Genomic DNA, 12,986 nt, shown 5'->3' with positions numbered 1-12,986 from the left:
CTATTAGCACTAGTTCAAGTAAAATATTCCCTCTAAAACATGTCTTGACATATGAGTACAAAAACAGGCATTAATGAAAAGAGAAAAAAAATATAAACACATACACATTAATGTCCACTTTAATAATAATAAAAAAAAAAAAAAAAAAAAAAAAAGAACAGTCCAGTAAAGAGTGGGAATCCAACAGAAATGAGGAAGGAAGCGCTAATACCAGGCTCGCTGATTCTATGTCAGCTGACGATGCTAGACAGGCGGCATCAGGAATCACAGGAGCGGTCAACAAGGATTAAAAACAAGGAAAGACCAAGTGGATTTTTTTTTTTTTTTTTTTTTTTTTGGGGTAACTGGCCGGGAGGAGGCGAGGAGATGTGCAGCGGAGGAGGAGAGACGTGGAAGCTGCAGAGCGGCAAGGAGATGGAGAGATAGGAGGGAAGAAGTGAAGGGAGAGAAAAGCAAGAGGAGGTCCCAGTGGGGGTAGGAAGGGGTTGCAGCAGGGTGGTGGTCCAGTTTTTGGGTGTGCGCTGTGCCTCAGTGGCATCTCTGTGGTGTTTGGCAGTGAGGCTTGTAGCTGCGATGGGACAAAGTGGGGGGCTGTAGGCTGGAGGGGCGGGGGCGGGGCCAATGGAGATCACCCTTAGTGCAGGGCTCCAGTGGTCCTCGGTCTATGCTTCCCTCCCTCCCTTTTTAAGGAATTCATCTGCGCTTGCTTGCGTGTGTGTGTGTATGTGTGTGTGTGTGTGTTTGTGTGTGTGTGTGTGTATGTGTAAGCGTGAGTGTGTGTGTGTTTATTTTGACGTCCCTTCCCCTCCTGCGTCGGCATGTGATGACAGACTCATGAGATGAGAGGGAACCGTGGAAGCTAACACACAAACACACGCGGACCGACACACACATGCACACAAACACAGGAGCGCCAATGCGTGCAGACATACATGCACAGGCAGATAAATAATCACTGGAATGCACACACACACACACACACGCGCGCGCGCGCGCACACACACACACACACACACACATTAACACACAGTGGCATGATCCAAACCCAGTCTGAGGGGTATACAGATATGAGTAGCAGTCTGAGTTTGACCTGTCATGTCTGTGGATGGATATGATTGCTCATGCCTGTGCAGCTTGTGTGAGAGTTAGAATAAAGTTTATTCCGCATATTCGGCCTGGTCCCTTCTCTCAAGTCAGTCCTCCATGCGCCAGCGACGGCCTCCACACCTGACCGTGACCCCCACCCCCGACGAGGGGTCAGGTCGTAGTTCCAGTAAGGCCACAGCGGGGGTCGGTCACCCAGCGTGAGGGTGTCAGTCTGTCTCCGCTGTCACCTTGACAACTGTTGCTATGGTGAGCCAAAGCCTTGGTCAGGGGTGGGGCTAGACGCTGGGGCGCTGGCGGGTGGTGTCGTAGGAGCGCACTACCTGGGACTGGGACACCACGCCGTGCTCCTCCTGAGAGAAGGCATAGCCATCTGCAGAGAGAGAGAGAGAGAAGAAGAAGACATCGGATCTCAAATGATGAAGTGTGGGGTGTTCAGTGAGTGACAGGAAGAATGTGAACACCTTTACGATGGATTGGTCGCCGCACTTATTCTTTGTGTATTTCCATTATGATATTTGTATTTTTAGATTGATTTTATGTGTGAATGAATTGCTCGTGTGTGTTTGCTATCTCGCCTGCCTCAAATTGCTCCTTGAGGAACAACAGAAATATTTTGAATTGAATTGTAATTAAAATGATATTCAGTTTATACCATTACATAAGACACAGAATGCAGAACAGACTAACAACTGAGAATCTGAAACAACTTAATCTTCTGAACTTTGCTTGAAAATGACAATCGATCAATTTCTAAAATAGTTGCAGATTTATTTTCTGTTTATACACAAATCAATTAAATTTTTTCAGCTCTTGATTGCACTGGCATGTGCAGATTTGTGTGTTTATGTGTTCCTGGCCAAATATTGTCACAGTATACTATCATTATTAATCAGTGTTTTCTGGGCTTCATGAGGAGAAACAGGGATTAGCACTGCTTTCTCTCTCCATTCACTTCATGCATGGCACAGATATTAAAAAGTACACAAACAAGAACAAATCAGATTTTGCAAATATCTATGAAATGAACTCCTGAATCCTATTTTTACTGGCAGAATATACATTGGCTGTTGAGCTAGAAAGAGCTTTTTAAGACTCTTTATTTCATGTAATTAGAGTAAATGAAGAGACACACATCTCTTGGGTTTCTACTCACAACGGACTAATCTGGACTTAAATTATGGCCAGGAAGAGACATACAGTACGTTAGTTAGAGTATGAGGAAAAATAGCCTTAAGGCCTGTGTTGAAGCAGGACTTTGATATGTATGTGTGTTCGGACAGGACACTCACGGGACACAGTCTGCTGCACCGAGTTTGAGCGTCCTACACTTGAAGGTGTTTTCCTAAAGACTCTTGTCAGCAGATGGGCCCGCACGTTTAGACTGCAGAGAGAGAGAGAGAGAGAGAGGGGAAAGGAAGGACAGTTACTCCACGGTGACGACACATAATCGCTTGTTTACAGGGAGTTTAAGAGGGAATCTCCACTACTCTACTACACTGCTACACAACACCATTAGTGGCTACTGGAAAATATCTTTCAATCAGTGCCTGAAACTATCCACACATCCGAGGCAGCATGGTGATTAAGGAGCTGGTCCTCCAACCTTCAAGTGTCCTTGAGCAAAAAACGCCGCAGTACACCAGGCAAAAAGTAAATTTCACCAGAAAGTTTGAAGGAGGTGGAGGTTGGTAGGAGGTGGATTTGATATTGCTTTTGACATTCAATTTAACCCAACCGTAATTCATAAACTGCCTGCAGAGTAACAGGACATCCACAGTAAACTATTCCTCACTCCCCACTCCTCTCTCCTCTCCTCTTAACTCCCCCCTTTCCAAGAAGAAGACTGGATCCTCTGTTCTGAGACCACACGCCGTCATGGCTCCTCTCCTCCCATGACCAAAAATAACTAAGTCTTTTCCAGATTTTGCACACAAATGCACGCATGCACACACACTTGCTGAATTTGTAAACCTCTCTCCAGCCTCATCACCATCATTACAGCTATTAAAATCATTAGACAATGCCATTGGAAGTACACCGAACACTTGACATGTCAGGATGTTGATTTTTGCCAATTTCATTTGAAAGAACACATTTTTTATTTTTTTTTTATCTTATCTGCCAATGGAGCATTAAATTCACACAAGCGGGGTTTCCCTGGAACTAACGCAGCGGTGATGATGATCAACGAAGTAGTTATGGGGAAGAAAAGCAAGCCTCCCTGAGGTTAAAATTTGGAGCAAGCAGTTAGGAAATTCTTAACACTGTATGTGACTGTTGGGAACCTTCACTGGAGTGTGAAAAAAAAGAGAAAAAAACGAGGAGTTCTGAAGTTTGTTCAAGCAGTCTTTGGCCAAAGAAAGTTAGTACGACTCAAGATCTCTCTGTGATGTTTCATTCTGACTAGCTTCTGATTCAAAATGGTCCAAGGATGTGCTCCGTTTGAACTCTTCCCTGGAGACACTCCCGCACTCTACCTTTCCACCCCTTCCCCATGCCTACCCCAGGAACTAAAACACAGATGTGCTGTTTTCCATTTTGCTCCGTTGCATCTCTGCCCGACCTTACTTTACTTTTCTTATTCTAAATGGAGAGGGCCCAAGGATCCTGGGTTTAAATGCAGGGTCAGTCCAGGACGGGGGCCCGGTGTAAGGGTCAGGAGGAGCGCTGTGGTTACCCACCCATCCCTCCTCAACCTGAAAACATACCTCAGAGCTCTCCAGCTCTTTTCAAGAACTAACACTGCTCTGAGAAAAGCAGCTTGTCTTGGTTGACTCACATCTGACTCATTTTTACAGTAAATCTGAGTCTCATACAACTCTTCATAATCCTGACTAGCAAACAGTGATGAAAAAATTACTTGGATCCTTTATTAAGGCAAAGTGTAGTAACACCACAGTGCAAAAATACTGTCACGAGCTTGTCCTGAATTCAAAATTTTACTCAACGAAAAGTAAGATGTAGTGGAATCATCAAAATACTATTTAACATATAATCATTTTTTTGTATTTCTAAATATTATATATTTTCTGTATTCTTGGATTGTTATTACTGATGCATTTAGATGTCAGCAGCATTTTGATGCAGCTGATCAAGACGCTGCTGGGTCATTTTTATTTATTGAAAACATAACATTTTTGTTGTGGGTCATGTTTTGTATTTGAAATCTGAACCTACAAAGTAAAATGTAACTAAGGCAGACAAATAAAGGTAGTGGAGTAAAAAACGGCAACATAAAAGTACCTCAAAATTGTATTTGGATACAGTACGCGAGAAAATGGTGAAACCGGGATAAACCCCACGTACATACTGTATCTATCACTACAAAGTTCCCTCTGAAGTAAACAATGCAATAGGTTCTAACACATCTCTAGTGACACCACACACACAAGACTAAGACACAGCAAGAGAACTACAGGCAAATTCAGTAAAACACACCAGGTCTGTACAGCAGTTCAAATTCATCCAGCTATGAAGCCATCCAGTGAGAGAGGAACAGAAAAAAAAAAATGGACATAAGCAGAGAAATAAAAATTTTGAAATGATACTGACGACAAAGGGGGAGCGAGTGATTAAAAGCTAAACAGAGAGAGAGTTGTGAATGGAAAACAGGTGAGAGTCACTCCAAAGCAGCTAGCAGTAGGTCACACAGGTCATTTGAGGTCACAGTTCACACAGTGGGACAGTGCAAACCCCAGAAACTACCTCAGTGAGCTTGTGACAGCTCTGGCTCTATGGGACCTCAGCCTTGGCTTCGGCCCTATGGACGGTGCCACAGGGGAGGTAGGAATACGTTACTTTAATAATCCCTTGATAAATAATAAATTCACCATTTAAAAAAATCATGAAATAAATGAAACAATGGTAAAAAAAAAAAAAAAAATCAGCAATAATCAACAGAACAATATAATTAATGACTCAATAAAAATGGATATGAATGCAACTAGTATCCCATGATGCTTTGCGTAGTATTTCATATACCTTCGGCCACTGGCATCCCGAAGCACAGCTGCCCCTGGGTCGACGGCCCGAGCCTCCAACTCCTGCACCTCCTCCAGGAGAGACTTCCTCACAGTGCGACGTGTGCTGCGAAGCGGAGACAAGCTCATCAGACCCATGAAGGAAAGTCTGAGTGTTCAACTTTACAGACACATGTGATTCATAATATAAAGTGTGCGTAAGTGTTGACATAGACTCAGTATGGGTTATGTAAACGCTTCAGTTAAGTTAAATAGTCTCTGTATGGAGTTCCCATGTATTTATATTAAATGTGTTCTACTTACGCTGTCCAAGCAAAGTCTTTGAGTAAACATGCAGTAGGCACCAGGACCAGGCCCAGCCAGAAGTGCCAGCACTGCATCACCCTGCCAGCCTGCAATGACAACACACAGGCTCCATTTATTTCGCTCCTATATTAATTCAAATCGAGTATTAAGTCATTTTTCTCTGCAACGAACTCAGAGAAACACGTGGTACAGGCAGAGAGAAATGTGAGACATAGCACAGTGAATCAGAGTTAGCCAAAGCTGAATACCCATAATGTTAGCCAAACATAGTTAAGAGCTTTCTCACACTCCGCATCTACACCACAAACTGGATTTAGCACAGTAATCCCACAGCTGAAATACAATGCTTCTATGATTCCAAAAGATAAAAATGCTCACAAGTAACCACAGACCCCCCCTAACTTTCTCTGCAGTCCAGCTGCAGCCTGCCTCACTGACCTTTGACCCTCACCCTCAGTCCGTCTCCAGGGATTAATCATGCATCTAACCACTGTCTTCAATTTGTCCGTCTGTCTGTCTCCCTGCCTCTTACTCCTACACATCTCTTTCTCCCGTGCTTCCCTCCAATCTCACTCTTTCACAACTTCTTTTCATTATTAGTGACTCTATCTTCTGTTGCTTGTCCTCGCCTGTTCCCATAAATCCCTCGGTTTTCTTTCAATTACCACATATCTCCCCTTTTGCTTATCTGCAAGAGCTCTGTGGTGTTTCACAAGCCTAACTCTTTGTCTCTGGGCGTGAACAGTCGCACAACACTTTATGCACCATGACATCCTTTACTTCTACTACTTTATTGCCTGTATCGTGTGTTTCCTGTGTCCTGCGCTTGGATCCAGAGATATAGAGACAATTTGGTTCCATGAGGGGGAGGCAACAAGGAAAATGAATCGGAAAGCCATTAGGAGATATCCCCTGCAGCAGCTGGAATCACAACCACAGCGCAGATGATCCAACTGGACTCAGACACTGTGTCTTTCTGTTAGTGACAAACACCTACACACAGAGGCACACAGTGTTTTTTACAGCACTGGACACACAGTGTATCACATGGTCTTTATACACTGAGAGGATGGAGGCAAGCTAAGTGATTTTCTATGCTTTGTTATATCCATAGAAACAGACTGTTGATTTCCACCACCTTACAATCAACACAAATCACACATAGCTGGACACACATAGCGCATTAATTCCGACATGCACAAATTTACACACAGTTATTCTGAGGGGAAATATACAGCTCTTTTCCATTACCCTGTCCCCCACGGACAGATGGAAATATAGATAGCGAGAGCTGGGAGAAATAAGAGAGGTAATAGGGTAGTTAGGGGGGATGATGGAGGGTTGGGGCGCGGTGGTGGTTGAGTGTCTCTGACCATTCCCCAGTTAGACTGAGCAGCTGCAGAGATATTTGACCGCATTCCTGATTTCTGACACAAATTGAATTAATGGGCTGAGGGGAGTTGAGACAGCCCTATTCCCTTCCCCTACCCACTCAGTGGGGCACCTCACCTCACCCCCGCCTTTATCCCCAAACTCTAAAATGAGTCTCTCAATCAAGGGGTCCCCATGTAAACTTTCCTCACCCCCACTGGACCCTCATCACCACTGGCAGCAGCAGCCCACCCTCTTGAGTCAACACCTCCACAGAGGGCAGTAAAAGACCGGGGCTCGGGTGACACGCAGCAGGTGCGGGACGCCTGCTGAGAGGGGCTGGAGGGGCATAAATCTCCCCCAGGGTTCCAGCAGTGCCGACGTGGAACACCCAAGAGGTGAGTCTCGAAGGCGCCAAGTATTGGTAACCAAGAAGATGGGAGGGGCAGGTGATGGAGGTTGCAGAAAAGAGATGTAGGGGACGGGGCTATTTTAACCCCCATCACCCTCTGTTACTGAAATGAGTGACACATGTTTACAGAGAGCTGACTTGCCTGGCCCAGCATGTCGGGGGCGATGGGGATGGTGGGCCAGATGGCTGAGTAGACAGCGAAGAAGACCATCCAGAGCACCATGCTTCCCCATACCGCCAGGTGGGAAAACTACAACAGGAAGAAAAGAGGGACAGAAAGAAGAAGAAGAAGAAGGGCCAAAGGGAGGGAGTGCAGGAGAAGACGGAGATTAAGACACAGAAAAGAGAGACAGCGTGAGGTCAAATAGTTTACATACAGCTCATCCGAATATAGACAACCTTTCCCTCCCTCCTTCTCCTGTCTTCATCCCACTCTCTGTGATCTGCTGTAAGTGGACACTGTGTGAATTCCAGCGGGACCCCGCTTCATTACTGCCAGGCTGTTGTGTGGACAGCTGAACGGACAAAGGTGTCAGCGCCCTTCTGTCCATCCTGCCAATCTCTCCCTCTGTCTCCTACAGTAGCAGTGAGCCAATTCATGTCACGCCTGAACTCTGAACTATACACGTCGCTCCTGACTCGATTGAAGTACATAAAAGTTTGAATCAAATCTTTGAAATGTATTTTACTAAAGCAAAGTTCATGTACAGCTGTATAAGTTTTGTCATCTAATGTTATACATATTTGCATTATCGTAAGACATCTGGCATATATCTAGTATCTGGTACATTTTAATAGTGAAGAATGCTATGCTTACATTAATAGAGGGGTGGAGGGGGGGTGGGGGGAGTTAATTGCTCTTAACCCGTGCTGCCTGTTGATGATCTGGGACACTGAGACACTGATAGTAGCTGCCATATCTCTCTGGAATCCAGAGTGCCAACGTAGGCTGGATAGGAAACATGTGGAACTTACAAATTTACCTTTAAAAAGTAATTTTCCAACAAGTTGTTTTTTTTTATTTCGAATGGTGACAATTTCAGTATATAAACTACTGCGATTTTATTGTTTCCAAATCCTTGATTGTTTGTGATTGTTTGAAAGCTCCTCTGGCAGCGAGGCCAAATGATAAAATATCAACTGATAAAATATCAACTTCTGAGAGAAACCATAAAGACGAGTGTAAAAATATATTTCTCATGACTTTAATATGAGATTCTTTTAAAAGGAATGAGAACATCTGTGTTAAATTAAATCTGTTTCGCTCTTATGTCTCTGTATTTAGTATTGGTATAACAGATGGTAATCTCACTGTTTTCTGATCTGTTTTTCTCCTTTGCTTTGTCTGAGCCGCAGTGACGCCCATTCATGCCTTACAAGATTCATCTGTCAGAGCAAATTAAACACCTCCTCACAGGTTCTTCACTGTAAAGGCCTTTGAGTGACGTGAATGGTGAGGAAGTGTTGTTTTTATCGAGTTTTATTGACGGCGGAAAAGTTCGAAATATTGCACGGGGGCAATGGAAAAAGAATTGCCGCCCTACGCGAGATGTTTGGAAAAAGAGGCGCGAGCAAGTGCAGTCTGAGAAAACCTCAAACCTCTGCCACAAGATCAAGGTAAGCCACATCTTTTCCCAGGCCTTTCCTGACTGTGAAGCATTTAGACCAGGTTCTATGAAATCCTTACAGTAAAATCCTCACAGAGTGGGCCCCCCCCCACCCACCCCCTCCTCTTTATTTATCAACGGCTGAGTAAAATACAGCGCATGTGGTGTGGTGTATTAGAGTGTGTTAATGTTCCTACCCTGGTCCACGCGGTGGTCTCCATTCCAGCTTTCAGACACACTGTAACTACCACATACTACACACACACACACACACACACACACACACACACACACAGGGGAGAGGGAGGGCAAATTAAAAAAAAAACAAAAAAAAAAACAGAGAAACCGGATTAGTTCAGTGGCGACAGTGCAGATAATAAACATTAATGTTTTGCAGTAAACTCAGCAATGTCTGCTAAAATTACTCAGGACCCCCACAGCCCCCTGTGGTCTACACACACATAATACAACAAATAAACACTGCTGACATTCACATGAGACTGTAGGGAGTAAAACGATAGCGAGACCGGGAGATGGAGATGTGAACAGAGAGAAAAAGATGGACGGAGAGGCGAGGAGACGGACTGGCTAGACGAGACCAGATTGACTGGAGACTCATTAATGAGTCCGAGGAAGCTGCACAGCGCTGGTGTGTACACAAATACTGTGCAGATGCAAAAATATGAACACATCTGTATGCCAAAAGACACAGACATAAAAAAAAAAAACGTAATACAAACAAAAACACACATAGTAAATAAGAAGTAAGATACTTACTGTGTAGACCATATTTCCCACAAACAGGTAGTCATTTCCCTGGCCGTTCTGGAAGGGAGAGTCTGTGGGGAACACGCACGCAGACGCCTCATGACAAAGTGTTACCATCCACAGTTATGGGAATGTCAAGGAATTACTCCGGCACGTCACTTACCGTGCTCTAACATTTTGAGTGGAAACCAAAAGAGGATAATAGAATGAATCAGTGCGTTGATACAATGTCCCCAAAACACCTGAAAGACAAAGACAGAGAGAGAGAGAGAGAGAGAGAGGAGAAAAGAGGAGAAACATGTCAGTGCAAAGTAATGCCAAAGCACATTTATGCCCCCACACACATACAAACATACAAAAACAGCAATTCCTCACAGTAACACACAACTTCCACTGTGTTCTTGCCATCAAAAGTACCCTGCTGTACTGTACACACACACACACACACACACACACACACACACACACACACACACACACACACAGTAGGTTGGGTTGCTGGTGTACCCTCTAAAATGAAAGACTTCCTTATTCTGGCCCTATGAATCTCATTAGGGGTTGCCATGGAAACATCCCAGTCTCCATGCCACACTTGTTTACTCGCTGGCGTCCCAAACAAACAGCAGGCATCACTCGTCAGTCCCACGGACGAGCCACAAGGTGTGACGAGATGAATGCATGAGTGCAAAAAAGTGGCAGATTTATCTTTTGATTTCAGATGCAGCGCGTGGTTTGTTCGTGTGCGTAGGTGAACGCAGACCGTCGGTGCGTGCGCGCATACCTTGGTGTTGAAGCCCTCGGCATTCTGGGTGATTCGGTAGAGCTGGGGGAATCTGAGCATGTTCTGCTGGCTGCACGGCCGGTCAAATATTCCCAAAGTGAACGGAGGCAGCGCAGTAAATATCTGGATCACACACAAGAGACATATTCAACCATTAATGCACATAATGACAGAGCTGTGTTGAGACATAGACACGTACGCTTCAAGTAGCTGGACAATCACACTAAAGGGAATTCAAATAATGTTTTAAAAATGGAGCCTGAAGGCTTCTGCAGTCAGACATTTAAGTACACACAGCAGTCACCAAAACACATAGCAACACACTCTCACACACACACACGCATACGAATGTCTCTGGCATGTAGAAAGAGCAGCGACGAGAAGAGAAAGTAGAGTGACATTGATGGAGAGATAGGTGGAAAGCAAGAGAGGACAATTAACATCAACTAAGTAACACAAGAAGAGGGTGGGGGTGGCTGAGAGAGGGAATGAAGAAATGAAAAAGAGTGAACGAGTGGGACAGTTTGAGAGTGAGGGTGGATACTCACCACGTTGTAGAGGCCTATACACCAGCGCTCAAAAAGGATCTGGCCAGAGAACCCGTTCACAAAGGCAAACCAGAGCTGGGACACAAAGAGAGGGATGAGAGGGGATGAGAGGAACAACAGTGGAGGGTAAAGCTGCCTTAGGGAGGTACTGATAGTGGAAACAGCAGGGGAGAGTTGGCCAAATATACAACTCTGTTCACATCAGACAAGGAAAAAATTAACCGGTAGAAACTTGAGACTGCGCACAGGGGATTACATATGAGACGGGAAATCCTGCGCACCGTTTTCTTTATTCAGTAGTTTTGATCAATTTATCTTCATCAGGTAGGATTGTGGAATCTGATAGGCAGTAACAACCATTTTTTTTTTTAACTTTGAGGAAGTGGACACAGTGAGGTGCTGACCACTGTGAGCTAAAGTGAGAGCATACAAACGGAAGACAGTCCAGCACAAACTGAGCAAAGGCTTTCAGATTTCCTTTCAACAACGATGGCCAAACACATAAAAGGCTAATGGGCAATTCATTCCAACGCCATCAGGGAAACCCCCCCCCTTATACAAGAAGCAAGTATCACCTGCGCATCGGAAAGCAGCAGCGTTTACAACTGTGCTCCTAGTTTTGGAAAATGCTCGATCTAGCTGACTATCTGTCTGACACATAAATTAGTTTCACAAAAGTTATTCCAACTTGGCAATGATGTTTATTTTTTTTTTTAATAAAAAACATGCTTGTATAGTAGCTGCACTTCCTGTGGCTCCATTTAGCCATCTGGCATAAAGTTTTAAAAGCATTCCTCACGCAAGTTGTGGCTGGCTCTGAAACCACTGTCTGACTTTATAGAAGTTAATTTACTGAAACACAGTGCCTAAATGTGTCTCTGGCCCAGGGGAAACCTTCATTAACGCCTTGCTCACACAGACACACACAAACCCACACAGTTATGGAGCAGACACAGACACACTGATCTGAGGGGCAGATAGACAAAATGTTTGGGGCCACTGGTGGGAGTTGTGGCATTCCTGGGGCATACAGTGGAGCATACAGCCTAAGGGTGAGGTCAGATACACAAAAAAACACTCACACACACTCCCATCCCCCTTATTCTGTCTCCACTAAGTGGACAGGGACAGTCTCTAACCTTTGGCCTAGAGCGCCCTGCAGGGAGCCAATCATGTGAGATAATCATGGAAACACACACACACACACACACACACACACACACACACACAGTGATGGTGTGAGGGGGACAGTAGGCTACAGGCTGCGGCTCCCATGAGGACCTGCACCTGCTGGCATCCTTAATGTCAGACAGAGGGTGATGTAAGGGGGGGGGGGCACAGCACAGCTGACAAATACCAATCATAACAGGCGGGCCAGGGCTGTGGTCTGCCCCTTCATCACACACACACACACACACACACACACACTTGAACAGAAAAAATGTGTGTTTAGATCAGCAGTGACGAGACCTTGGCTCCAAGGGTCGCCTGCTTTGTCTGCGTGTGTGTGTGTTTGTGTGTGTGTGTGTGTGTATGTGTGTGTGCAAAAGAGACAGAAAGCAGACACCAGAAGGGCACCTCGTCCATCACTGTCAGCCATGTCGGCAAACAGCTGCAAAACGTCTCTGTTAATGTAGCCGTGTGTGTGTGTGTAAGCGCGTGTGTGTGTAAAACAGAGAGGGTGTGGTGGCAAGGCTCTTACCTCTATAATATAGAGGACCACATTCTTATAGAAACAGTAGAGGATGCACTTGGTGACACGGTTGTAGCTCCACGCCCCATGGACCAATAGGAGCTTCTCTAGGTAGGAGAACTGCCAATCAGAGACAGAGAGGAGAAATAGAGATTAAAAAGTAATAATTAGAGACATGAAAGAGAACAGAACGGATGTCAAGAATGTCACAGGCAGAGGAGAGATGAGCGAAGGGGAGGCTCACTGATAAAGGTAAGTTGTGCAAGATGCCCAGGGGCTATATGTGATAAACAACTCAACAGTGAAAGTGACAGAACGCATTTGTGTGAGAGACAGACACTGAAAAGTCAAGACTCCTCTGAAGTTAGGAGAAACCTCTGGTTGCATTTCACCCTGTTCACATCCCCATTGAG

At 44.9% G+C, this 12,986-nt stretch overlaps 1 protein-coding gene across 10 annotated transcripts in view; it reads right to left on the bottom strand.

Annotated features, from left to right (window-relative positions):
- Nucleotides 1–1,218: 1,218 nt before the first annotated feature.
- atp8a2 (ATPase phospholipid transporting 8A2) overlaps nt 1,219–12,986 on the bottom strand; it is a 48,860-nt gene continuing 37,092 nt past the window's right edge. For 8 of the 10 annotated variants that reach the window (XM_022744195.1, XM_022744196.1, XM_022744197.1 and 5 more), the window contains 11 exons: nt 12,583–12,693; nt 10,881–10,955; nt 10,333–10,455; nt 9,715–9,793; nt 9,561–9,622; nt 8,981–9,037; nt 7,319–7,426; nt 5,391–5,479; nt 5,089–5,193; nt 2,397–2,488; nt 1,219–1,477 (listed from right to left, as the gene is read on the bottom strand). In XM_022744195.1, the coding sequence (XP_022599916.1) occupies nt 1,383–1,477; nt 2,397–2,488; nt 5,089–5,193; nt 5,391–5,479; nt 7,319–7,426; nt 8,981–9,037; nt 9,561–9,622; nt 9,715–9,793; nt 10,333–10,455; nt 10,881–10,955; nt 12,583–12,693 (996 nt within the window). In that variant the 3' untranslated portion in view covers nt 1,219–1,382. The remainder of the gene's footprint in view (nt 1,478–2,396; nt 2,489–5,088; nt 5,194–5,390; nt 5,480–7,318; nt 7,427–8,980; nt 9,038–9,560; nt 9,623–9,714; nt 9,794–10,332; nt 10,456–10,880; nt 10,956–12,582; nt 12,694–12,986) is intronic. The other 2 variants (XR_002665074.1, XM_022744198.1) reach the window with 2 other exon arrangements.

Source organism: Seriola dumerili, unplaced genomic scaffold, assembly GCF_002260705.1.
Source record: "Seriola dumerili isolate Sdu_G_001 unplaced genomic scaffold, Sdu_1.0 BDQW01000079.1, whole genome shotgun sequence".
In the NCBI taxonomy this organism is placed as follows: Eukaryota; Metazoa; Chordata; class Actinopteri; order Carangiformes; family Carangidae; genus Seriola; species Seriola dumerili.
This window is presented reverse-complemented; position numbering and strand designations above follow the sequence as displayed.